Raw genomic sequence first — 26,305 nt, forward strand, 5'->3', positions numbered from 1 at the left:
CGTGCGTGTCCGCTTGCTTTTATATACGACTTTGCTGAACCTCTTTGTTGTCTGTAAAATCAGGAGGGATTTGTATACATTGGTTCCAGAATTTGTGGCAAATATCATGTGCCCGAGGGAGTGAAAGCCAGACCGAGCTGGAGAATTCGGAGTGTGTTTTGTGTTAGCGTCCCATAGACTTAAACGGAAAATGGAGACGTTTGCGATCGTTGTTTGTTTGTGCTTGGATTTGTGCTTAAAAAAACGATCTAAAAGAAATAACCTATACTGTAAACTCTGACAGTACTAAAGCAGCAGGACGGTGCACACAGATTTCTTTTTATTCATTTATTTACTCTGTGTTGGTTTATTCATCCAGAATTTAGTATTTAGTCCATTAATAGTATTTAATTCACAAATTTTATGTTGTTTCTCTCCATTTTCTGCTCTCTGTATGTGTCAGAGAGTGTGTGTGGGAGAGTGTGTGTGTGTGTGTGAATGTGTGTGTGTGTGTGTGAGAGAGAGAGAGTGTGAATGCATGTGTGTGGGAGGGAGAGTGAATGTGGGAGAGTGTGTGTGTGTGTGTGTGAATGTGTGTGTGAGTGAGTGTGAATGTGAGTGTGTGAATGTGTGTGGAGGAGAGTGTGTGTGCGTGGGAGAGATTGTGAATGTGTGTGTGTGGGAGAGAGTGTGAGTGTGTGGGAGAGATTGTGAATGTGTGTGTGGGAGAGAGTGTGAGTCTGCGAGTGTGTGTGTGGGAGAGAGTGTGAGTGTGTGAATGTGTGTGGGAGAGAGTGTGAATATGTGTGTGGGAGAGATTGTGAATGTGTGTGTGTGTGTGTGTGAATGAGTGTGTGAATGTGTGTGGGAGAGAGTGTGAGTGTATGTGAGAAACAGAGAGAGAGTGTGTGAGAGAAAAAGAGTGTGATTGTGTGGGAGTGAGTGTGTGGGAGTGAGAGAGTGAGTGAGTGTATGTGTGAGAGAGAGAAAGAAAGAGAAAGTGTGTGTGAGACAAAGAGAGTGAGTGAGTGTGGGGGAGTGAGTGAGTGTATGAGAGAGACAGAGAGAGAGAGTGTGAGAGAAAAAGAGAGTGGGAGTGAGTGAGTGTGTGGGAGTGAGTGAGTGTATGTGTGAGAGAGAGAGAGAAAGAAAGAGAAAGTGTGTGTGAGACAAAGAGAGGGAGTGAGTGAGTGTATGAGAGTGTGAGAGAAAGAGAGTGTGAGTGTGGGAGTGAGAGAGTGAGTGTATGTGTGAGAGAGAGAGAGAGAGAGAGAAAGAAAGAGAGTGTGTGTGAGACAAAGAGAGGGAGTGTGAGGGAGTGAGTGTATGAGAGAGACAGAGAGAGAGAGTGTGAGAGAAAAAGAGAGTGTGAGTGTGGGAGTGAGAGAGTGAGTGTATGTGTGAGAGAGAGAGAGAGAAAGAAAGAGAAAGTGTGTGTGAGACAAAGAGAGGGAGTGAGTGTATGAGAGAGACAGAGAGAGAGTGTGAGAAAAAAAGAGTGTGAGTGTGTGAGAGAGAGAGAGAAAGAAAGAAAGTGTGTGTGAGACAAAGAGAGAGAGTGTGAGGGAGTGAGTGTATGTGAGAGACACACACACACTCTTTCTCTCTCTCTCTCTCTCTCTCTCTCTCTCTCTGTGATTAGTCTGATTTATCTCTCTGTGAGTTCAGTTTAAAGGCAGATGTGACACAGTTAGAAACAGTCACCTATAAATTAATGTTAAATCATTAAATCATCTTTATAGTCTGTTATAAATAATAATTCAGCTTTAAACATTTCTGCGATGCAGGTTCACATCATGATGTGTAGGCTGTCTAACACGTTTCTGCACATGATGCACTCTCTTCTGGTGTCTGGGTCCTAAGCCCCAAATGTGTGGTGTGTGTGTGTGTGTGTGTGGTGCAGTTACGGAGGTGTTTGTAAATGGGTGTGTTTAATGTGATCTTTAAAATAAAAAATATCTTTAAAAAATGAAAAACTTTGTGTAAACATTGTGTGCATGTTGACTGTCGTTGGTTTGTGTGTGTGTCGTGTTTGTGTGTGTGTGTGTGTGTCGTGTGTGTGGTGCAGTTACGGAGGCGTGTGTAAATGGGTGTGTGTTTAATGTGATCTTTAAAATAAATATCTTTAAAAAAAAAACTTTGTGTAAACATTGTGTGTATTTTGACTGTCGTTGGTCTTTGTGTGTGCATTGTGTGTGTCATGTGTTTGTGTGTGTGTCGTGTCGTGTGTGTGTGGTGCAGTTACGGAGGTGTGTGTAAATGGGTGTGTGTTTAATGTGATCTTTAAAAAAAAAAAAAACTTTGTGTAAACATTGTGTGTATTTTTCAGGTAAAGCTCTTGTCTGGTATTTTAGATATTTAACAGCTTTATGAATCTGTTTTATTGTGTAATTGTAGTTTTCACTGCAAAACTTTGCGCCAGCATTAAATAAACATTTGCCAAATAATAAGAATAACAAACGGGGTTCTGTCAGACGGCCGACGGTCCACAACTAAACAGCTCAGACGTCAGCAGCTGACGGGTTAAATCTGTGACTGTGGAACTTAGTAAATGATTAATGGTGTTCAGGAGGTGAAATATGAGCATCAGTGTCTGATTGCGCTGATCAGATCAGCCGCGTTGGGACTTCAAACCTGTGCTGATGATGTAGATGAGCGGATGATGGTTGTCATGGTAACAGTAGCAGTGTTATTTGACAAATTGGCGAGGAAACGAGGACTAACATGAGATCGTTCGCACGCTGTTAAATAACTGATTAGGTACCGTAGCTAATCCTGGGGCTGTCGGGGACAACAGGACAGGGTGCTGGGAGATGTGGCTTTAAAGGAAAGTTAGCGTGCGAGCTTACGCACGGATTCTGCGTTTATTTCTTTCTTTATCGTTGCTGTATGTAAACGAATAACGTTCCGCACGGTGCGGATTCAGCATGCGGCAAAAAAAAATAACGAACGCATCCATAAATCTGCACACAAGCTTTTTCTCAACTCTCTTTTTATGAAATGTTCCTGATTTTATTTACCTGTGAAATTGATGTAGTTTTTTTTTCTTGTTTGTTTGTTTGTTTATTTTTGTTTGTATTTAAATTAGAGGTGCGTTTTCAGGCTATAGTTCCGCTGCGATGCCCTGAAAAGTTGCCAGATGCGTTCATACTTCACGCACTTTTTAGGCATCGGGTCTCTGCTCCAGATCTCAACGGCTCCGAAAGCTTCACCAAGATTTACGTTAGAGAAAATAACGTAACGTTTTGGTTCAATCTTTAAATGATTGGTTCGTGTTCATACTGTGCACTTTATCGATTACACACTGAAAACTTTACTGGTGATGTTAATGTGTGAAACTTTGATTAGTCCGATTCCCCGTGATGCCGTCAGGATGTTATTTCTTCATTTATCATTTCTTCTTCACGCTGATTTAGAAAAAGTGTCCGTATAAATAACACGTATACATCATATCTCCTCCTACAACAGAATGCCTAACAAGTATGATTTATTTATATCGTTAAACATCAAACTCCTCGAGAATTCAGTCTAAAGTACAAGAAAGGGGGCCATTACTTTTGCTCCAGTAAAAGTGCTTGTCTTGTCTAGTATTCGTCTTTCTCGTCACAGCCAATCCGCAGCGTTCGAGGATTCCAAGGCTGTAGATACGGAGGCGGTCGTGACACACGTGATGACACGTGAACTTTTAAAGGATTTAAATTTCGCATCATGTTCTAACGACGCAGGACTTTTGTGGTGTTTGGATTAAAGATAAACGGTAGATTTGGAGGAAGTTTTGGAGGTTGAATGGACAATAATCGGTGCTGCTCGTGAGCCCAGGACTGGTTTTGTGTTCCATCTAAAATGGAGGTTTTTTTAAAATGTATTGCTTGGTTTTTATTGTGTATTTATTTATATATTTCTATCGGAACAGTTCATTTAGAATGTGCAGCTGGATTGAAATCATAGAAAAGTCTTTGTGTGTAATGACCGATGGGGATTTGTGGTGTTGTGGAGAGAAAACCGCAGGAAGGAAGTCGGATGGAATGAGGATTAAAGCGGTGGAAAGTGTTCTCAGGGGTCAGCGCACTTCCCCCCATCGAGTTCTCGCTCTCGAGCAGGTTTACGTCACCTTTTTTTGTCCTCGGAGGAGAAGCGGATCCAGCCGGGATCGGAGGCACTACGTCATCAGGAAATCCTCTGCCTTTTCTGGACCGGTTTCTCTCTCTTCTGGACTTGTAAGCAGTTTGCCAGATGTGCCAGAGCAGCGGTCTGTGGGTTCGGCAGGGAGGAACCTGAGCATGCAACGTACAAGCGATTATTAGAGGCCTCTCTGTGTGTGAGAGAGGGGCAGAGACGGAGACGGAGAGTCAGCAACGCAGAGAGACAAAGGCAGAGACAGTGATGGAGAGAGACAGACAGGCAGAGAGAGAGAGAGGCAGAGGCAGTGATAAAGAGAGAGACAGATGGAGGCAAAGAGAGAGGCAGAGGCATAGACAGAGACAGTGATGTAAAGAGATACAGGCAGAGAGAGAGAGGCAGAGACAGTGATGGAGAGAGATACAGATGGAGGCAAAGAGAGGCATAGACAGAGACAGTGATGTAAAGAGATACAGGCATTGAGAGAGAGGCAGAGACAGTGATGGAGAGAGACAGGCAGAGAGAGAGAGGCAGAGACAGTGATGGAGAGAGAGACAGGCAGAGAGAGAGAGAGGCAGAGACAGTGATGGAGAGAGAGACAGGCAGAGAGAGAGAGAGGCAGAGACAGTGATGGAGAGAGAGACAGGCAGGCAGAGAGACAGTGATGGAGAGAGAGGCAGAGAGAATGAGGCAGAGACAGTGATGGAGAGAGAGAGAGGCAGAGACAGTGATGGAGAGAGAGACAGGCAGGCAGAGAGACAGTGATGGAGAGAGAGAGAGGCAGAGAGAATGAGGCAGAGACAGTGATGGAGAGAGATACAAACCGAGGCAGAGAGAGAACTGCTTGTACATCTCCCCAGAATAGAAGTGGGGATTTAGAGAAATGCTGCATTAAAAGATCCAGAGTTCTGGACTATTCTGAGCCACATCGTACATAAGTGATGTAGTTTAAATGAGTGTTTCAGAGCCTTTTTTTACCTCTCCTTTTTTTACCTCTCCTTTTTTTACCTCTCCTTTTTTTACCTCTCCTTTTTATACCTCTGCTTCATGACTCATCCTGTACTTGTCTTGTGTTTATCCAACTAAATGCTTGGTGGGGGTGTGACTTGTTCTACATTGTAAACATGATGTGTGTGTGTGTGTGTGTGTGTGTGTGTGTGTGTGTGTCTGGCTGTGTCCCCACACAAGCACGCACACAATTCTGAGAATAAATGTTTATTCGTGTGGAAGTGGGCGGAGCTTGTAAGAGGCCGGGGGTGTGTCAGTGTATCTCAAACGCTATTGGCTGTTGTGTAAACCATTTAGCCTTTCAGAGTCAAATCACAGCTCACGAGACACTCAGGGACATTAAAGAGCTTCCATTCAAACCAGACCCGGCAGAAGGAGCCCGTGTCTCCTCGTTCATTGGTCAGAGTTTGACCCTGACCCGACAACCGCTCGGTGCTGAAACGGCCGTCGTGTGCACTTTACAATCCACTGATACAGTCAGAAAAATACAGACCGTGACTTTGGTCGTGTCGTAGCTTAACACAATTAGATCAGATTTAACCCGAGGAGTCGATACTCGCATCTGTGTTTCTCAGCTGAAAGTTCTGTAGACTCGTCTGTGGGCTCGGAAGTGGGCGGAGTCAGAATATGTGTTCAGTAATAACAGGAAGTTGGAAGTATTTGTGTTCAGAGCGAAGAGTTCATGCAGGATTTTATACACAGACAAGCACCATGACCCCCATCACGGTCATGTGACCTTTACTGTCCTGTTAGAGCTCAAAGACTCAAAAGAAGTGGAAGCGTAAAAGACTAACATGAGGGATACCGACACACACATACACACCCCGAGACGCTCTCACACGGCGCGGCTCAGCGGATTCAAACACACAACTGTATGTTAAACATGCAGTTAAACATTGTAACTCCAGTCTGAAATCTCCACCCATTCTTTAGAGCTCACTTCACTGCAAGAAATTACAGTTAAAAAAATGAGAGACGGCTGTAAGAAATTTGGGGAAAGGAGCGAGGGAGGGAGACGTGTGGAAAAACCCAGAGGTCACAAAGTCAAACCAGACATTTTCTACTTCTGACCAAACTCATGTTGCTCTCTCTCTCTCTCTCTCTCTCTCTCTCTCTCTCTCTCTCTATACTCTCTCTCGATCTTCCATGTGCTCATGTCTCTCTCTCTACTCTCTCTCTGTCTCTCTCTCTCTCTCTCTCTCACTCACTCTCATGTGCTCGTGTTGCTCTCTCTCTACTCTCTCTACTCTCTCTCTCTCTCTCTCTCTCTCTCCCTCCCTCCCTCCCATGTGCTCATGTTGCTCTCTCTCTCTCTCTCTCTCTACCTCTCTCTCTACTCTCTCCCTACTCTCTCCCATGTGCTCATGTTGCTCTCTCTCTCTCTTTCTCTCTCTTTCTTTCACTCACTCTCTCTCTTTCTCTCTCTGTCTCTCTCTCTCACTCTTTCTCATGTGCTCATTTTGCTCTCTCTCACTCTCATGTGCTCGTGTTGCTCTCTCTCTCTCTCTCTCACTCTTTCTCATGTGCTCATGTTACTCTCTCTCTCTCTCTCTCTCTCTCTCTCATGTGCTCATGTTGCTCTCTCTCTTACTCTCTCTCTCTCTCTTTCTCTCTCTCTCTCTCTCTCTCTCTCTCTCTCTCTCACTCTTTCTCTCTCTCTCTCTCTCATGTGCTCATGTTGCTCTCTCTCTTACACTCTCTCTCTCTCTCTCTCTTACACTCTCTCTCTCTCTCTCTCTCTCTCTCTCTCTCTCTCTCTCTCTCTCTCTCTCTCTCTCTCTCTCACTCTCTCTCTCTCATGGATTATATTTCACTCCTTCAGGCTTTGAACTCCAGCCAGCAAACGGTCTAAAAGAAACGGACCATTCTGTAAACGGAGACTTGCCTTCTACCTTCTAACCACAAACACACAGACTCTGAGACCTCCAACTGCAGCGAGCATCAAACAAACTGGAGAACAGCTGAAAGAGGAGACCTGGACCCGAAGGTCCCACGTGATTCGAAGCAGACAATCTGAAAACTACACAAAATACACCGTTGTCTCGCTCAAGTCCCGCCCTTCCAGTAAAACAAGCCAATCGTGGTGTTGAAGTGACGAATCCGTACGATCGTCTCCTCGGACTAATCCTACGCTACGTGTGTGGCCTTCAGTTGTACTTTCTTGTGTCTATAGCTACTAATGTTATTACAAAGAAACCGCTGGACAGGCCACGCCCACAAGAGACACGAGACACGTGGACAAACAGATATAATAACCTTTGTTACAGTTTGTACAATAACCCAGGCGTTCTGAAGACCTCTTTCTCCATTCCCCCAGACCTCAGTCCCTACTTATTTGTCCCAGTTAGACAGGAATCTGCTTTTCTAGGACAGGAAGTAAACGCTGGGGGCGTGGCCACCGTGATTGATGATGTGCGTTCTGAATGACTCCACATGAGGGCATGAATTTAAAAATAGAACGAGTCATGCACATCCTTTCTAAAATACTTTTTTTATATATATATATTCCCTTCTCTTCATCTTCTCCTTCTTCTTCTCCTCGTCTTCTGTCTCTCAGTATTACCACATTCTCTCTCATTACTTCTCGTTCCTCTCTCTCTGTTGGCGAGTCCCAGTCCAACCCGTATCGCTCTATCTCTTCAGTCTGGAGTGAATTATTGTGAGGACTTTTTTAACCTGCACGTTGTGCCGGATTGTTATCGTGTGTTGTGCTTCAGCACTTCTTCCTGTAGAGTGTTTTATTAATGTGATAAAGCTCTAAACTGTTCTGTGCTGTCAGGAAGCCGCAGGGACACGATGGCGTTCTTTAAGCAAATGAAACACGATTCATTGATTTAAATAATTAATTGATGTCATTGAGCTCTACTCTGATTTCAGTCATTTAGACATTTAAATCTGTTCACTGGAACATTTCATGAACACACACAATACTAATGCTATTAATAGAACAGGAGGGAATGGTGCTAGCTGCTGTTACTATGGTGACCAGTTGTATCTAGGGTGTGTGTGTCAGTACAAGTCTGTCTATGACTGTCGTTGGTCTGTGTCGTGTTTGTGTGTGTGGGTCGCATTTGTGTGTGTGTGGGTCTCGTGTGTGTCTCATGTTTGTGTGTGTGTGTCGTGTTTGTGTGTGTCGCGTTTGTGTGTGTATCATGTGTTTGTGTGTGTCGTGTCAAGTGTGTCATGTGTTGGTGTGTCGTGTTTTTGTGTGTGTCGCGTTTGTGTGTGTGTCACGTGTGTGTGTCACGTGTGTGTGTCGTGTCATGTGTTTGTGTGTCGCGTGTGTGTGTCACGTTTGTGTGTGTGTGTGTGTGTCGCGTTTGTGTGTGTGTGTCGCGTTTGTGTGTGTGTGTCGCGTTTGTGTGTGTGTGTCGCGTTTGTGTGTGTGTGTCGCGTTTGTGTGTGTGTGTGTGTCGCGTTTGTGTGTGTGTGTGTCGCGTTTGTGTGTGTGTGTGTCGCGTTTGTGTGTGTGTGTCGCGTTTGTGTGTGTCGCGTTTGTGTGTGTGTGTGTGTGTCGCGTTTGTGTGTGTGTCGCGTTTGTGTGTGTGTGTCGCGTTTGTGTGTGTGTCGCATTTGTGTGTGTGTGTGTCGCGTTTGTGTGTGTGTGTCGCGTTTGTGTGAGTGTGTCGCGTTTGTGTGTGTGTGTCGCGTTTGTGTGTGTGTGTGTCACGTTTGTGTGTGTGTGTCGCGTTTGTGTGTGTGTGTGTGTCGCGTTTGTGTGTGTGTGTGTCGCGTTTGTTTGTGTGTGTGTGTGTCGCGTTTGTGTGTGTGTGTGTGTGTCGCGTTTGTGTGTGTGCATGCTGCATTATTACTAACTCTGCTCCTCTACCTGAGGACATTTCTGAGAGACGATCTGTTCATTTTCTCCTGTATTTTTTGTCCTTGTGGGTGTTTTCTCTCTGGTCCTGTGAAATCTCTCAGCTTGTCTTGTCCATTTATTCTATAAAAATCCTGAAGTCTTTGTGCTTTTCATAAAAAGAGCCCCTAATCAGGGCTAGGGCTGGGCGATAATCATTATCGATAATTATTGATCTTTTTTATGACCCATTTAAAATAAGGACCAGGAGAAAAAATATATTACATTTAAACATTTTTATTTTAAACTTAACCTTCCTCTGATCGTAATCCCCTCAGTTATTAAGACAGAAATGTCAACAAGCAGGAAAACTAACAAATAATTATAATGTAAACATGAGTCTAAAGTCACAATGAACACTTAACTATTATCTCTTAACATTTAAGGTGCAAAATGAAAGGAAATGTAAGAAATGCTTAATAAAGTGTAATAAAATAGTGCAAAGTGTTAAATATAAACATAGAGAAACTGCCGTACTGGCGCGCTGACTTTTCCTCTTTTATTTACAGTTTCCTCGCTCGCTGCGGCTCATTTTCTTCTTATCAGTCGCCGGTTACTGAAGAGGAATCCAGCAGACCAGCACGAGACAACGATGTGGCGCAACCAAACATGATACTGTTACATGATTGGCTGTTAGCGTGTCACTCCCTACGTTGCTAGGTTACCAGAGAGTGAGTGCCTTTGTTAATGCAACCAAACTTGCTTCGCAACCTCCGTTTTCTTCCGACGAAGTATAAAAAATATCGAACACATTTTTTATTGTTATCAATCACGTATCTATCGCGATACAAATCGTTATCGTTTTATCGCCCAGCCCTAATCAGGGCCCAGAGATCTGGCTTGCTTTGTGAGCGATGACACAACAAGGATACAGGAGGTCGTATGTTGTACTTCTGCACCATAAAACACCCAATAAGTTTTTCCCTACATTAAAACACGCTGCTGTTGTGTTTTTAAACTGCATAACATCGTCAGTGCCTTGTAAGATGCTCAGGGAGACTTTTCTCTACACGTAAGTGTGTATATCAGAGAGCCGTATCACACTCATTTAACTGAGACTTCAGTGCAGTTCACAATATGGAAAATAACATTTATGGGTTTTTTTTTTCTCAAAATAAATTATTTTAGTATGATCAGCCATCCCAATAAACAGCAAACATTCAGGCTGCCTTCTAATGAGAGAAATGACATTTTATAGATTTCTGTTGTCGACGCAATACACACACATTGGTGCAGGTGCTGAATGGAACATTACTGCGACAGGTTCCCTGCGGAATCGAAGGAGGACTCCAAGGAGAGTGTTGCTCAGGTTTGGTCCTCTCGACGGGACGTTATTCAGGGAGACGACCTCATTGCTGGCACCGGAGTCGAATACTATGTGTATCTGACCTGGCTTGCGGGGATGGAAAACACCAAAGAACCAACAATCTTGATCTATATTGAGTTGTGGAGCAGGTTCAGCACAGCCTGACTCGGTGAATCAAGACGCTTAGCTGCTTGGTCTCGACTGTTGGGGAGTCTACGCCTTGTTGTTCTGAAGGGTAAAGGGGCTACCCAACTATCTGACTTGTTTATAAAGACCTCCCTGTCCACAATTTCCAGTAAGACTTCATTGTCTACAGGTGTTTCATCGTGTTGTTCTCGACAACAGTTTCATACGTATACAAACCGTTTCGTCAGAGTAGCTCTTAGTGGTGTTCGGAGGAGCTCCGGGGGATTCCGCAGTGTTGGTCCACTTTTAATGTGGATGCTGTTGTTACAGGGATCAAGAAGTGATTTGTGGCCGTTGTTCCACACACATGTCCTGTAAGCATTTATGTTAGCTGGCATGTAAATAAGAACCTCCTAAGCAGACTTCTCCTGTTATGACCGGATCAAGGCACTGGGCATCGAGGGGCCCGTTACAGTGTTCGCTGACCTCGTGAACCTGTGATATGTTTCGGCCCAGTAGGATAGAGCTGGGATTTTGTCTGCTATCCTCTTTGAGGTACGTACAGTTTCTAGCATCCTCAGACCTGTCATCTTATGAGAATGATGCACTCAACCAGCGTGGGGAGTAGAATGCTGATTTTGCCATCGAATGACTCCACAGTGAAGTTGTCTCCATTTATGCCTGATGCAAGCATCCATGCCATCTCCTGTGTAGCTGGCATGGATGCTTCTGGACAGCAGGAGGGATGCCATGGGATGTGTCCAGGTAGTTAAGACCAGGTAGGAATCCATCTGTACCAGCTGCGTGGAGCTCCATTAGAACGTCTCCCAACTCTCTGTGTGTGATTTAGAAGGGCATTTTCTAACCCATAGTTCCATCCTGCAGCCTTTGCCACACCTTACCAACCCCTGCCATCATTAACGTGTACAGCCCTCAACATCCCGGAGCGCTCGCTCTGTGATTAAACATAGGTGGAATTGAATGATGATGATGTCTCTGCGTTAGGTAGCTGCTGTCGTGTAAGTTTTGGGTGCGAGTCTGGTCAGGAAAGCTAGTTGCATTGTGTGTTGGTGCTTGTGAAGCTAGCAACTCACTAAACTTATAATCGCTGATCTCGCCTAAGTGTTACTCTTTCCCTTGTAGAATGTAGCCATTTCACCACTGTGCGTTTGCTTTGGTGGGACGGACGTCGAGATTGTTGCTGAGCTTTAATAACATACATCTCCAAATTCATTCTCGACGGCTGCTTTCAGTACCTCATCTTTAGCGAATGCTGCTCCAGCTGCTCTGTGGTTGCAATTCAAACTGGCATTAAAGGTGGGGTCTTCGTTGTTTGAAAGCCAACGTTGACATTTGAAATCACCAAAAACAAACAAGCCCCTAACCCAAATAGGTCCCACCCCTGTATCGATAGCTCCGCCCACACATACATACGTAATCCAGGCAACTAATGGACAGAAATGTGTCTTTATCATAGCTGAAGGAAAGAACAATATGATTGCAGATAAACAAACAAGCAAAAATGACACACAAACATAATCATGTAAAGGACAAAGACATATATTAGTTCTGTGTAACAAAGCAAAACCAACGTTACTCACCTATCGAGAAGGAAAAAAGCGCCTCGGCGTCTTAAGTAAAGTTGGTCACATATTCACAGATTGGAGTTTCCCGAGTCAATAACTCCTGAGCTAAACGCTGTTACTACACAAAACACGGTTGTAGCTGCGTCTCTACATTACTACGATAGAAAAGAGGTGTTATTTGTGTAGTAACAGCGTTTAGCTCAGGAGTTATTGACTCAGGAAACTCCAATCTGTGAATATGTGACCAACTTCCTGCTCCTTCAGTTCTCTCCAGCGCTGGAAAGCTGATCCTATATTAACACGTCCTACTTCTTACCTTATCATAAGCCTTTCTTCTCTTTCTTTGTTTGTTTTTATCCTCCATGTCAATGTTAAAACCGCTTTCTGCTAATGTCACACATGCGCACTGAACACTCTCTCCGACCATATTGACAAGACCCGCCCCTTTCTGCTCATTGGCTACACATTAGTTTTGTTTTTGTTTTGTTTGTCGGCCCGACGCAGTTTTCTGAAGCATTTCTCAAACAACGGAGACCTCACCTTTAAGTTCATTTTTCTTCCTAGCAGCTTATTCATCTTTGATATAGGCTTGTGCCCTTATTGTGTCTTCTTTCTGAGCAATTGATGCTTGTGTTCATACAGCCTCTGCTTTCGCACGTGCCTTTTCCACCAAATGTATATTTATTTTACACCCCACACACACATACTCACGCACACACACACTCTCTCTCTCACACACACACATACACAGTTTAACTTTTGCTGTGTTTTATAGTGTGTGTCTCCAGTTTCCTGTAGTGTGAGTTCTTTTGTGTAACTACAATCCCTGGTACCCTGCTACTTTTTGCCCTGGTACTTCCTCTGGGCCCCAAAAGCTCTGATTGTTTATTTACTTTTGTGTGTGTTAGATATTTGTAGCACTTTATTTCGCTGCTTGTTTCCTCTTTGTGTTTCGTCTCCTCGTGGTTCTGTTGTAAAAGGAGTCGACAGGAACAGGGGCAGGTTTAATGTTTATTTAGCAGAACCGCATGATGGGTTTTTTCCTACTGATTGCTAGCACATGTCCAACACTTTACAGTCTCTACACGGACAATTAACTCCTGAGATTTATATTCGGAGCTCTTTCCTGAAACCTTTATTCCAAACCCATCTGCCTCGTATCCTGCATGTCCCTGAATCATAAAGCCACTCGTATAATCGCTGTTATTTGAGCCGAGTGCAATTAAACGTTCTGTAAAGTTGTCGCGGGAAAGAAATCGGTTGCACAGAAGCAAACTTTACTTTTATGAATATTATCAGACGGACGTGTTAAACTCGGACGTGTAAAATAAAAGGTTGAGCTCCATAAAGACCGAACGCCGAGACACGGCCGTGCTGTATTTCACGTTCGATGCTTCGTGACAACGCTTCGTGACAACGTTCGACGTTAGTCTGTGAAACGTCTCAAACTACAGAGCAGTTTGGTTTTTGGACAAATTAAAAAAAACATCCATATTTCCGGTGTGGACAAGATTTTTTCTGTGTACTAACAGATTTATGATGTTTATTATTTAACTTGAACATTTGTTGTGGTCTTGAATGAATCCAGATTTGCTCTTGGTTAGTCCAGAGAATTTGCATGTTTCTTTATTTCAAACAGAATAATAAACCTCTTTTCTTGTCTGGCTTCTCTGTAGGATGTCGTGGCGACTCGGCTCGTGTCCCGAGTCCGAGCCAATCCGTTAGCCTGATAACGTTCCATTCGCCGCCCTAATCATCATCGGTTCAGTCATGAACCACACGCCCAGCCCTCACATGGCCGAGGCGGCTAAATCAGGTCTGCTGTGCGGCCTGGGCGTGGGTCCAGACCGAGTGCGTTCTCCAGACAGCATGACCCACACGCCGAGCCCCACAGTGGGCACGCCCAGTGCCAGCCCTCCACTGCTGCTGTCCCCCGGTCTGGGCTGTGATGGTATGGGTTCGGGAGCGGACTGGGAGAGCCGTGAGGAGCTGCGTCTGCGCGAGCTGGAGGAAGCACGAGCTCGTGCCGCTCAGATGGAGAAGACGATGCGCTGGTGGTCGGACTGCACGGCCAACTGGAGGGAGAAATGGAGTAAAGTACGTGCCGAGAGGAACCGAGCTCGTGACGAAGTCCGCCAGCTCCGCCAGCGTCTCGACGCGCTCACGAAAGAGCTAACAGGAGTGCGGAGAGAGAGACAGGAGCTGGCCTCCGAAAACGAGCAGCTCCAACTCGAGGTTCAGAGACTGAGAGCCGATCAGGGCTGTCCATCAAACACCAACATCTCCTCTCCCGTATCCAACTCATCCACCACAAATTCTGACAAACAGCACAGCCACGAGGACGAGAGTGTCGGAGACGGACCAGGATCTCCAGAGCCAGAACCTGTCAGAGACGTAGGAGGCGACAAACCAGACCGGCAAAAGGTGAGTCACAAGAACAACTGCTGAATGTATACTGCACAGTCGTCACTGCAGAGTAGGAGATGGAAGGGCGGAGTTTCACACACACACACACACACACACACACACACACACACACACACAGTTCTAATCTAGTCTTACTGCATGCTCTAGTTTGTGGCCTTCTTTTATTTTTGTCCTATTATTAGCACTCGCGTTCTCTGTGTCCTCCTCCTTCTCTTCCCCCTCTTCTTTCTCTTAGCCCCGGAGGAAACCGCAGCAGAACGCCCTTCCCTCGCTCTCCTCATTTGCAGACACGCGCTCGCCTCAGCATGCTCTGATTTTCCTAATGTGCTTTTAATTATCACTAAATGTGTGTGTGTGTGTGTGTGTGTGTGTGTGTGTGTGTATGAGCGTGCATACGCATAACAGAACAGAACATGCACTGAGTGGGATCTCTGCTGGAACCCTGTACTGGAGAACTCAAATTAACATCAGTGTCTGATCTGAGCTTCAAGTGTGACCAGTTTTATTCACTCTCTCTCTCTCTCTCTCTCTCTCTCTCTCTCTCTCTCTCTCTCTCTCTGTCTCTCTCTGTCTCTCTCTGTCTCTGTCTGTCTTTCTCTCTCTCTGTCTTGTCTCTCTCTTCTCTCTCTCTCTCTTTCTTTCAGTCACTCTTTCTCGCTCTCTCTCGCGCGCTCTTTCCCTCTCTTTCTCTTGCTTTCTCTCTCTCTCTCTCTCTCTCTCTCTCTCTCTCTCTCTCTCTCTCTCGCTCTGTCTCTCTCTCTCCTCTCTTTCTCTTTCTCTCTAACATAATGACCCTTGAGTTTGTGACTTGAGCCTGAGGTGCGCGCACACACACACACACACACACACACACACACACACACACACACACACAAAGAATCGTAAGAGGGAAATTACCACCACAGGACAGACCATGTGATGCTTCAGCACATATCAGCTTCACCATGTTGCATGTTCATGCTGTAATTATTCACGGAGGTCGACCTACGGCTGTGTTTAACTCATGAACTAAACGTGTCCATCTGCTATTGGTTTAAATGAACATTGCAGTTCTTGTGTTTAACTAGCAGATGGGACTTGAGAAGGTTCTGAACTGTTGACCGTCACGTTCAGATTCAGGTAATGGGGAGAAAAATCAGATCTCAACCATCAGGGTTATAAATAAAACATCGGATGGACATGTTCCTGTTCCCAAACACACACACACACACACACACACACCAGTAAAAATAAATAAATGAATGAAAAATCACCAACCCAGTGTGTTTGTGTGGGTGTGAAACACCTCTACTGCCCCCTGCTGGATAAAAGCCTGCAGCACAAGAACAATGATATGTAGTGAGCGATAGTATAACTTTCTTTTCACACACTGAGTTAATCTAATTTAATCTTTTAATCATTTTATGTGATATTATATGTATCCTGTTCTGTGGTGTTTAACATACACGAATAATCAACTGAAATGTGACCGTCGGGCAACATTTATTTACTCTACAGTCATTTAGTGTAAATATTCCTCAAGTGTCTGTAATTTTGCTACTATAATTTATAATTGTTGTTAATTAAATAAATTACTTTACAATATATTGTTTGCTATAAAATAATTCTGTTAAATATAATTAGTTAAAATAGTTAATTAATTATTTCATCATTCTGTTGAATTATTCAATTTATTTCCATTCAGTAATTCTGATTTGCGTCAACAAAATCTGTCAGTATTTGGTTTAATAATTTGATTGTTTAATACAATCAAATATTCTATAATTATTCTGTATGTTGGTATTTAACCTTTTCCATTCCTTTTTGGTTTGAAAACATTGATCATGATATTATTATTATTATTATTAATAATAATAATAATAATAATAATAATTTTATTTATTTGGGTTGCCAGTTCCACAAATACTTTCTGTTTAAAAGCTGCACTGTCAGAGGGGTCAAGAAGATGAAGGAGAAAAATAATCATGATAATAACGACGGAAGAAAAATAATCTGCTTCACAGCAATTTATTGATTTATTTTTATGTAATATTTATAAACAGGAACCGTTGTTCCTTCCTCCTATTGGAAATCTGAGGATGATGGTGGTGGTGGTGGTGGTGGTGGTGACGACGACACTGTTTTTATCTGTTGTGTCTCAGGAGCTGCAGCTGTTGGAGGCTCTGCTGAGGGCGAAAGCCGACACGCCGGACTCGTGGGACGCTCGCAGCGTGAGCAGCCTGCGTACGGCTCTGAGCCGTCAGGACCGGAACAGACTGCTTTGGGAGGATCTGGCAACTCCGGATGAGGACTCCAGCAAACTCAACGTCCTCCAGCTGCGTCTCGATGAGTCCCAGAAAGTCCTGCTGAAGGAGCGCGAGTGAGAAAACTGTCCTCATGGGATTCTCAACCCTTTTTAGATAGAAAACACACACACAGGGAGATAGAGAGAGAGAGAGAGAGAGAGAGAGAGAGACAGAAACCCTTACAGTAACATTTTTCTACCAGAGAGGATAGAAATGTCATATAGATTTTAAATAATGAAGTACAATATAACTCTTCTGTCCTATAATCACTTTAATAAATTGCAATATGTATATTAGCAGTAATGCTTCAGACTTATCGAGGACTCGTGGTGAGTTCGTGACTAGTGTTAACTCTTTAATTTATTTGTTTGTTTGTTTTAAAGCTGTCTTTTAGTAAAGCTGAACTTAAAATTGTCTCCACATTTACAAAACATTCTGATTCCGTGTGTGTGTGTGTGTGTGTGTGTGTGTTTCAGGGATAAACTAGCACTCAGTAAGAACATTGAGAAGCTGGAGACTGAGCTGAGTCAGTGGAAGCTCAAGCACGAGGAACTGAACAAGAGCAAACAGGAAGCTCTCAAACAGGTAAGAGGAGGAGAGAGAGAGAGAGAGAAATATTTAAATAAAATAATCATAAAGACACCCCCATATCTTCCCCCCCATATCCTCCTCCACCCAGCCCAATAAGCTTAATGAAAAATATTCAGGATCAGGAATAAATAGCAGGAGCAGTTTACAAGTTTAAAGTCTTTTATCCAGCAGGTGGCGCTCTGGTTCTGTTTAAAGCAATCATGACAGTGAGGATGAGTGAAAAACCCTCTCTCTACTCCTCTGTCTGTCTCTCTTTCTCTCTCTATTCCTCTGTATATCTCTCTTTCTCTCTCTCTCTACTCCTCTGTCTCTCTCTCTCTCTCTCTCTCTCTCTCTCTCTCTCTCTCTCTCTCTCTCTCTCTCTCTCTCTCTACTTCTCGGTCTCTCTCTCTTTCTCTCTGTCTCTCTACTCCACTGTCTCTCTCTCTCATTCTCTCTGTCTGTCTCTATCTCTCTACTCCACTGTCTCTCTGTCTGTCTGCCTCTCTCTCTCTCTATCTCTCTCTCTACTCCTCTCTCTCTCTCTCTCTCTCTCTCTCTCTCTCACGTAGCTGAACTTCCTGAAGGAGGTACATCAGGATGAACTCGGCCGCATGTCTGAAGATCTGGAGGATGAGCTCGGAGCTCGGAGCAGCATGGACAAGAAACTAGCCGAGCTTCGAGCAGAGGTGAAAACCACACACACACACACACACACACACACACACACACACACACACACACACACACACACACACACACAGCTAATTAATACACCAGCTCAGCAAAAATGCAAAAGGGGGAAATGTGTATTGCCCAAACGCTGGATTTGGAGATTTTTAGCCATTGAGCTATATAAATTATAAAATATAAATAAATTTAAATTCATATTTTATCACCTTCAACACACTTTTGTCTGCTTGTGTATTGAGTTTTTTTTAAACCCTGTGTTTGGAGTTCAGAGCTGTGTGTCTGTGTGTAGACGTTACGGATGAACAGATAAAGGATAACGTGAGGTCACACCGCAGGTCGGGATCAGATCACACTCGGAAAAGATGTGTTTACCTCATTGTCTCTTTGTGTGTGTATGTGTGTGTGTGTGTGTGTATATACAGGGCCTGGGTTTCTTTATCTCTGTTTACCAAATATGTAGATAATGATAGAAACATGTGACAGATCAAGAAAGCTTTCTGTTTGTGTTCTATATAGAACCTTTAAGGGTTCATCAAAAGGTCAAAGAAGAATGAAAATCCTTTAATTGGGTGAAATAAGGTGTGTGTGTGTGTGTGTGTGTGTGAGAGACACACCTCAGACTTGCTCATTGGGGATAAATACATATTTTATTATATTAATTCTTTATATTATTCCTTATGTTTTCCTTCTGTTTGTTCTGTAAAGCTGCTTTGAGACAATGTCTATTGTAAAAAGCACTAAACAAATAAACCTGAATTTAATTGAATTAATTGTAATAAAAAAGCGCATAGAATCTGATTGGCAAACATTTTGTTGTACGGTTCTTTGTAGAACCTTTAGGAAAACTGAAGAGCATTAAGTGTTTCTACCTTCCACTGATGTGTGTGTGTTTGTGCAGATGGAGCGTCTGCAGGTGGAGAACGCAGCGGAGTGGGGCAGGCGGGAGCGACTGGAGACTGAGAAGTTGGCACTGGAGCGTGACAATAAGAAGCTGCGTGCGCAGATGGAGGACCTGGAGGAGCAGCTGGCACGTAAACGCAGACAGGCAGCCAGTGCACTGGACACCGACCTCAAGAGCATCCAGAGTGAGCTGTTCGAGAGGAACAAGGTGAGAGCCGGAGAGAGCTGATCGCTCACTGACCGAACGCTGACCGCACGCTGACCGCAGCAACCCAGTCTACACTGTTCTCTAACCTTCACTTCACATAAAACAATGCAGCTCCAAATAGAAACAAGCTGCAAATTAGAAACGATCTCCAAAAAAGCTGAATAAAAATGACACCTAGTATGTTCACTCTAATTTGTTTTGTGTTTTTGTTTTATAAATCCAGTGCATCATGTGGGACGACACGTAAACAGTGATCCCTGTACAAAGACACGACTTTAGTTCGTCCCTTTGGGTAGCTAAAAGGTTCTACACGGAACCCTAACGTAAAAGGTTCTAAAGTAAGCAGCAAGGAAACGTTCACCATCCTGAGAACCAGAACGTGACACCATGCACAACCACTGCTCGCTTCATCACGCAGCTCTCACGAGTCCTTAGACTTTAGTTTATCGCCGGTCGCCATGGTTACACCGATGGCACTCACGAGCCGGCTATAGCTGCAGAACGAATGCAACACGTCTCCTGATCACAAATCAGACATCATCTCGCTAAAAATGCGTGCTCGATGTGCCGCAGCGTCCTCACAGTGTAGCTGCAACTCTGCCGTGTGACTGACCGAGTCTTCACCTGTCCCTCGTGTCCCGTCCCTCCTCCCGTCTCATCCCGAGTCGTCCTGGCACTCGTTCTCTCCCCTCTCTGTAACAGCACTGCTTCCCTAAACAGACAGAGACAGATGGAGGGTTTTGGCCAAAACATGGATTCTCACATTTAAACGCGTCTCCAGCACGCCGGCTGTACAGCGAGCTCCGGGTTATTTATCTTCGCACCGGCTCCTGCGCCGTCACGTCCTAATTAGAGTTGTAAATTCCAGATACGGTGAAGTTGTTTTTGAGGAAGGATATAGCAAAATTAAACCTAAAGAAAAAAAAACGATTTTCTCATTCATTTATTGATAAATGAAGTTTCACCGTGTGCTCCCGAAGAGATCCAGTCAAATTTAACGGCAAAAACGTCAAGCTGTTGAGGAGACGTCGCCCCAAACGAACTCAAAGCTTTGTTTATCGCCATCGAGTCACGTCATGAGACATTTGTGCCAAGCCTGATGTCGATTAATAAAAGAGTGTATGAGAAACTGCCTCACTTTCTGTCTGTCAAGGTCACCATCGCATTTTTTGTGATCGAGCCGTCGTGTATATGTATCTAAAAAAAATAAGAAGAAAGATGCACGAGAAGTGTGCCGAGGTGCAGCATGATGAAAATCACTCACTCTCATTCATCTTCTACCGCTTATCCGAACTACCTCGGGTCACGGGGAGCCTGTGCCTATCTCAGGCGTCATCGGGCATCAAGGCAGGATACACCCTGGACGGAGTGCCAACCCATCACAGGGCACACACACACACACTCATTCACTCACGCAATCACACACTACGGACAATTTTCCAGAGATGCCAATCAACCTACCATGCATGTCTTTAGACCGGGGAGGAAACCGGAGTACCCGGAGGAAACCCCCGAGGCACGGGGAGAACATGCAAACTCCACACACACAAGGCGGAGGCGGGAATCGAACCCCCAACCCTGGAGGTGTGAGGCGAACGTGCTAACCACTAAGCCAACGTGCCCCCGATGAAAATCAGAGCAATAATTATTATTATTTTTATAGCAGTGCAACTAGCTTATGTACTCACTTACTTTATTGTTGCAATAAACACTGCTTTACTATCTATCTCTATCTATCTATCTATCTATCTATCTATCTATCTAACATTTTTTTTCCTGTGCTAAATAAGATTACAAATCTCCCATAACAATTTGACTTAATTACATTACACATTTTTAAATCTGTTTATTATTAATCTTGGGTTATGTTCAACATTTATCGCACACATCCCTGTGAACGAGCTGTTACTATAGAAACGATAACGTATTAGAAAGAGAGTTAACGTAGAGTCCACACTGTAACACAGAAATAATGCTCGTATGCTGACCAATCAGATTTTAGTATTCCTCAACACTGTGGTATAGAATAATACTAGTATAATAATAATAATAATAATAATATAATTTTCAATTTAATCGCTGACTTGATCACTCAGACGCTACAGAAGTTGTTAATGAATCTGATCAGGTGCTGGATTGGGGTTGGAGTAGAGCTTTAGAAAGTGATTGTGAGGCAGAGGGGAGAGAAAGAGAGAGAGTGGAGAAGAGAGAGCATGAGAGAGAGAGTGGAGAGGAGAGAGAGCATGAGAGAGAGTGGAGAGAAAGAGAGCGCATGAGAGAGAGCATGAGAGAGTGGAGAGGAGAGAGAGTATGAGAGAGAGAGAGTAAGCGAGAGCATGAGAGAGAGTGGAAAGGAGAGAGAGCATGAGAGAGAGGGGAGAGAAAGAGAGAGAGCACATGAGAGAGTGGAGAGAGCATGAGAGAGAGTGGAGAGGAGGGAGCATGAGAGAGAGAGAGGAGAGAAAGAGAGAGCGCATGAGAGAGAGCATGAGAGAGTGGAGAGCATATGAGAGAGTGGAGTGGAGAGGAGAGAGAGCATGAGAGAGAGGGGAGAGAAAGAAAGAGCGCATGAGAGAGTGGAGAGAGAGAGAGAGCATGAGAGAGAGGGGAGAGAAAGAGAGCGCATGAGAGAGTGGAGAGGAGAGAGAGAGCATGAGAGAGAGTGGAGAGGAGAGAGAGCATGAGAGAGAGGGGAGAGAAAGAGAGAGCGCATGAGAAAGTGGAGAGGAGAGAGAGAGGGGGAGAGAAAGAGAGAGCGCATGAGAGAGAGTGGAGAGGAGAGAGAGAGAGCATGAGAGAGACGGGAGAGGAGAGAGAGCATGAGAGAGAGGGGAGAGAAAGAGAGAGCGCATGAGAAAGTGGAGAGGAGAGAGAGAGAGGGGAGAGAAAGAGAGAGCGCATGAGAGAGAGTGGAGAGGAGAGAGAGAGCATGAGAGAGACGGGAGAGAAAGAGAGAAAGCGCTGAGATCTTTATGAGCTCCCATTAGCGCTGGCGGTGATTTATAGCACAAGCTCGTCGCTGTCCTCGGGTCATCCCCCTCAGATCATCTCCCACTCGTCTGCTCCTTTCTCTCCTCTAAAACTCCTCACGAGACAAAGAGACCAGGATTAATACGAGACCCGATCAGAGACGTGCTTTCGTTTTACATGCAGCGGTTCGTCATTGGTTTATTTTGAAGTGAGAGTTAGCTCAGCATACACAAGGGTCGAGTACTTACTTATTGTCTCAATGGTTATTTTAAATCAGATTCCTCATATTTATAACATGATTTTTAGACAGAAAGCTTAAAGACTTGTTTGTGTGACTCATTGTTTCGCTTCGTGTTTATCTCTTATTTCTAATATCGCGTCATTTCTGAAAAAAAAAAAAAATCAAATTGTTTAATATCTGTTTTTATTTACATTCATGGCATTTGGCAGACGCCCTTATCCGCAGCGACAAGAGTGCTCTGAAGTCTCCGTCAATGAATACGTCAATACTGGTTCACAAGGTGGTTAGCACGTTCGCCTCACACCTCCAGGGTTGGGGGTTCGATTCCCACCTCCACCTTGTGTGTGTGGAGTTTGCATGTTCTCCCCGTGCCTCGGGGGTTTCCTCCGGGTACTCCGGTTTCCTCCCCCAGTCCAAAGACATGCATGGTAGGTTGATTGGCATCTCTGGAAAATTGTCCGTAGTGTGTGATTGCGTGAGCGAATGAGTGTGTGTGTGTGTGTGCCCTGCGATGGGTTGGCACTCCGTCCAGGGTGTATCCTGCCTTGATGCCCGATGACGCCTGAGGTAGGCACAGGCTCCCCGTGACCCGAGGTGGTTCGGATAAGCGGTAGAAAATGAATGACTGAATGGTTCACTAGGTCACAGACTTAGGATACCATTAGCCTAAAACTGTGTTCAGTGAATTATAGCACAGTTTAATTCATTCATTAAATTTGTAAATGAATACATAGAACAAACAGGGAAAATAAACACTAGTTTAAGTGTTTCAGGAAGAGGCGGGACTTTAGCCGTCGTTTGACGACAGTCAGTGACTCTGCTGTTCTGACATCTAGGGGAAGTTTATTCCACTTTGGTGCCAGAACAGAATACTTACAGTACATTTGGAGAGCAGTCGAACAGTGCTAGTAGTTCTGATAGAACAAGGTGCAGTGAAGGAGTGATAAGAGCTTTGAGAGAGAAGGAGGGAGGTGGAATGCTTTAGGCTTCGTAGGCAAGCATCAGTGTTTTGACTATAATGCAGCTCCTGGAGCCAGTGATGTGAGCCCAGCAGTCGGGTGGTGCGGTGTGGGAGAAATTAGGTTGAAAACAAGTTGTGCGTCTGCATTTCGTATCGTTTGCAGAGGACAAATTTCTTTTTTTAGAGGTAGACCTGACCGAGCGAGCTGCAGTAGTCTAATCTCGAAACGAGAACAGACTGAACAAGCACCTGAGCAGGCTGTGTGGATAAAAATGGTTGAATCCTTCTGACGTTGTAGAGAAGAAACCTACTTGAGCGTGTCATATTAGCAACATGCTAATATGCTAATTAGCAAGGAAAATGACAATTTATTGTCCATGGTTACCCCAAGGTTGTGAGCAGTGGCCCCAAGGGGAGGTCAGATTGTGTGTATGGAGATCGCAAGATCCTGACCTGAGCATGAGTCACATGGGATGACCAGGAGTTCAGTTTTTCTTGGATTGAGTTTCAGCTGGTGAGTTTCAGCTGTCCGTCAGACATGCTGTGATCTGAGACGAAGCCGTGGTATCTGAGGGAGGGAAGGAGGAACGTTGCATGTCATCAGCATAGCAGTGGTAAAATAACTTATGTGAACATATAACTTTTATCAAAAGAGTAAATGTGGAGGGTGAAAGGGAGAGGACCAAGCATTGAGCTTTGTGGGACACCAGCGGAGAGTCTGTGTGGAGCAGATGTCAATCCTCTCCGTGTTACTTGAAATAAGCAAACATCCATGTAGGAAACTAACCATTCCTGTGTGTGTCCACGACCGAGTGTTTCTGAGTCTTTACAAGAGAGTCTTGTGGTTGATTGTGTCAAAAATGGTTAAGGAAGAGGAGGACAGATAAAGCTTGACTGATCTAGCAGCATGTAGTTTCTCAGTGACTGACTGCCAAATGGGCTGCCTCTGTTGAATGTACCGCTTTCGAAGCCAGATCTTGGTTTGGATCTTGGAGGTTGTTCTGAGAGATCTAGACAGGCAGTCGATTATAAACAATGCATTCAAGAATCTGAGGAAAAAAAAAAAAAAGAAGTGATACCAGTCTATTGCTAATGGGATGGGAATAACCTTTGCTCTTCAAACACAGTTGGTACACGACCAGATGCTATGGATTCATTTATGATTGTGCTGATGAAGTGTGGGAGGTCTTGTGAGATGGAGTGGAGCATACTGGAAAGGATTGGATGCAATGGGCAGGTGGTAGGATTGCAAGAATCTCTTTTGCTATGGTGGCATTGAAGGTTTAGGGGAATCCTGGCTGTGTACTGTAGGCATAGTCAGGGCTGAAATAAAGGTCTGGTAGGTTTTCTCAATCTTCTCATTCTGAAAGGTGGCAAATCTATAGCAGTCGGGGGGACGAAGCAGGTGGAGCCGTGGGATTGAGTAGTGAAGAGATGAAGAAGTCATCTCCAAAGAGAATTTGGAATGGAGTGCAGTTTAAGGCGAGACCTGTGTAGAGTTGGGCTTTCTTTCACTTCCTCTGTGCCGAGCTTGGTTCTCTCCAGTTGTTGGAGTCAAGGTCAGGAAGGAGTGCAGGAAGCTACAGAAAAGGGGGAGACAGAGTGGGGTAGGATAGGGAGAGTGATGGTGAAAGATACCAGGTGATTATCAGAGATGTGACGTATGGTAGCTGTCATGTCTGTAGCTGGGGTAGGACGAGGAGGGCAGCTGTTGAATGTCAAGGAAAAGGAATTCAGAAGAGTCAGAATGGAAGAAGACTGAAGCTTGTCAGAGGGGTGGTTGAAACCACCAAGCACTGCTAAGGACTAAGGAGTGTGTCAATTTCTTTCATGAAGTCTCCTAGGGGATCAGAATGGTGTTAGATGCCGATGATGACAGTTTGATTGGAGAGGTATCTGAAGCTGCATGAAAATCAAAAGAAGAGTGACAACACTAGACCTGTCTCATGTATAGGGCAGCCGGTGTAACAGTGTTCTGTGGGGATATCCAGGTCATGGTTAGTGCCAGAAAATTCCGAATCCGAAAGGAGTATTGGGAGCTTAAATCTGAGATGAAATCAGCTTTCCTTACTGCAGACTGGCAATTCCAGAGTCCTCCTACCACCATTGTATGATACTGAGACAGCAGATGAGGTTACTACTCGTTACTTACGAGGTTACTACTACTGGCCTCTGCTCTGTGGATGAGAGCGTCTGCGTCTGTAAAAAGTGTCTATGGTTTTTCCAGAGTGAGATTAAATCTGATTTAAGAATGTGACAGAACAAGAATAGTGCTAGATTAGACATTTACTATTTAAAATGTGTTACAGGTCTAAACAGAGTTACCTTAAAGGTAGACACTAGTGTCTGTAGTGGAGAACCTTCAATATAAACGAGTAAAGTCAGAATCCTACCTCACCAAGATTAACAGTTAAAGGTGGGGTCTCCGTTGTTTGAAAGCCAATGTTGACATTTAAAATCACCAAAACAAACACGCCCCTAACCCAAATGGGTCCCACCCCTGTATTGATAGCTCCGCCCACACATACATACGTAACCCAGGCAACTAATGGAAAGAAACGTGTCTTTATCATAGCTGAAGGGAAGAACAATACGATTGTAGATAAACAAACAAGCAAAAATGACACACAAACATAATCATGTAAAGGACAAAGGCATATATTAGTTCTGTGTAACAAAACAAAACCAACGTTACTCACCTATCGAGAAGGAAAAAAGCGCCTCGGCGTCTTAAGTAAAGTTGGTCACATATTCACAGATTGGAGTTTCCCGAGTCAATAACTCCTGAGATAAACACTGTTACTACACAAAACACGGTTGTAGCTGCGTCTCTACATTACTACGATAGAAAAGAGGTGTTATTTGTGTAGTAACAGTGTTTAGCTCAGGAGTTATTGACTCAGGAAACTCCAATCTGTGAATATGTGACCAACTTCCTGCTCCTTCAGTTCTCTCCAGCGCTGGAAAGCTGATCCTATATTAACACGTCCTACTTCTTGTCTTATCATAAACCTTTCTTCGCTTTCTTTCTTTGTTTTTATCCTCCACGTCAATGTTAAAACCGCTTTCT

At 44.3% G+C, this 26,305-nt stretch overlaps 1 protein-coding gene across 1 annotated transcript in view; it reads left to right on the plus strand.

Moving 5' to 3' along the window:
- ccdc102a (coiled-coil domain containing 102A) overlaps positions 1-26,305 on the plus strand; it is a 47,866-nt gene that overhangs the window by 5,886 nt on the left and 15,675 nt on the right. The window contains exons 2-6 of the mRNA XM_060867005.1: positions 13,657-14,404; positions 16,549-16,766; positions 17,169-17,277; positions 17,835-17,951; positions 18,854-19,063. Of these exons, the coding sequence (XP_060722988.1) occupies positions 13,751-14,404; positions 16,549-16,766; positions 17,169-17,277; positions 17,835-17,951; positions 18,854-19,063 (1,308 nt within the window). The 5' untranslated portion in view covers positions 13,657-13,750. The remainder of the gene's footprint in view (positions 1-13,656; positions 14,405-16,548; positions 16,767-17,168; positions 17,278-17,834; positions 17,952-18,853; positions 19,064-26,305) is intronic.

The sequence above is a fragment of the Tachysurus vachellii genome, chromosome 1, assembly GCF_030014155.1.
Source record: "Tachysurus vachellii isolate PV-2020 chromosome 1, HZAU_Pvac_v1, whole genome shotgun sequence".
NCBI lineage: Eukaryota > Metazoa > Chordata > Actinopteri > Siluriformes > Bagridae > Tachysurus > Tachysurus vachellii.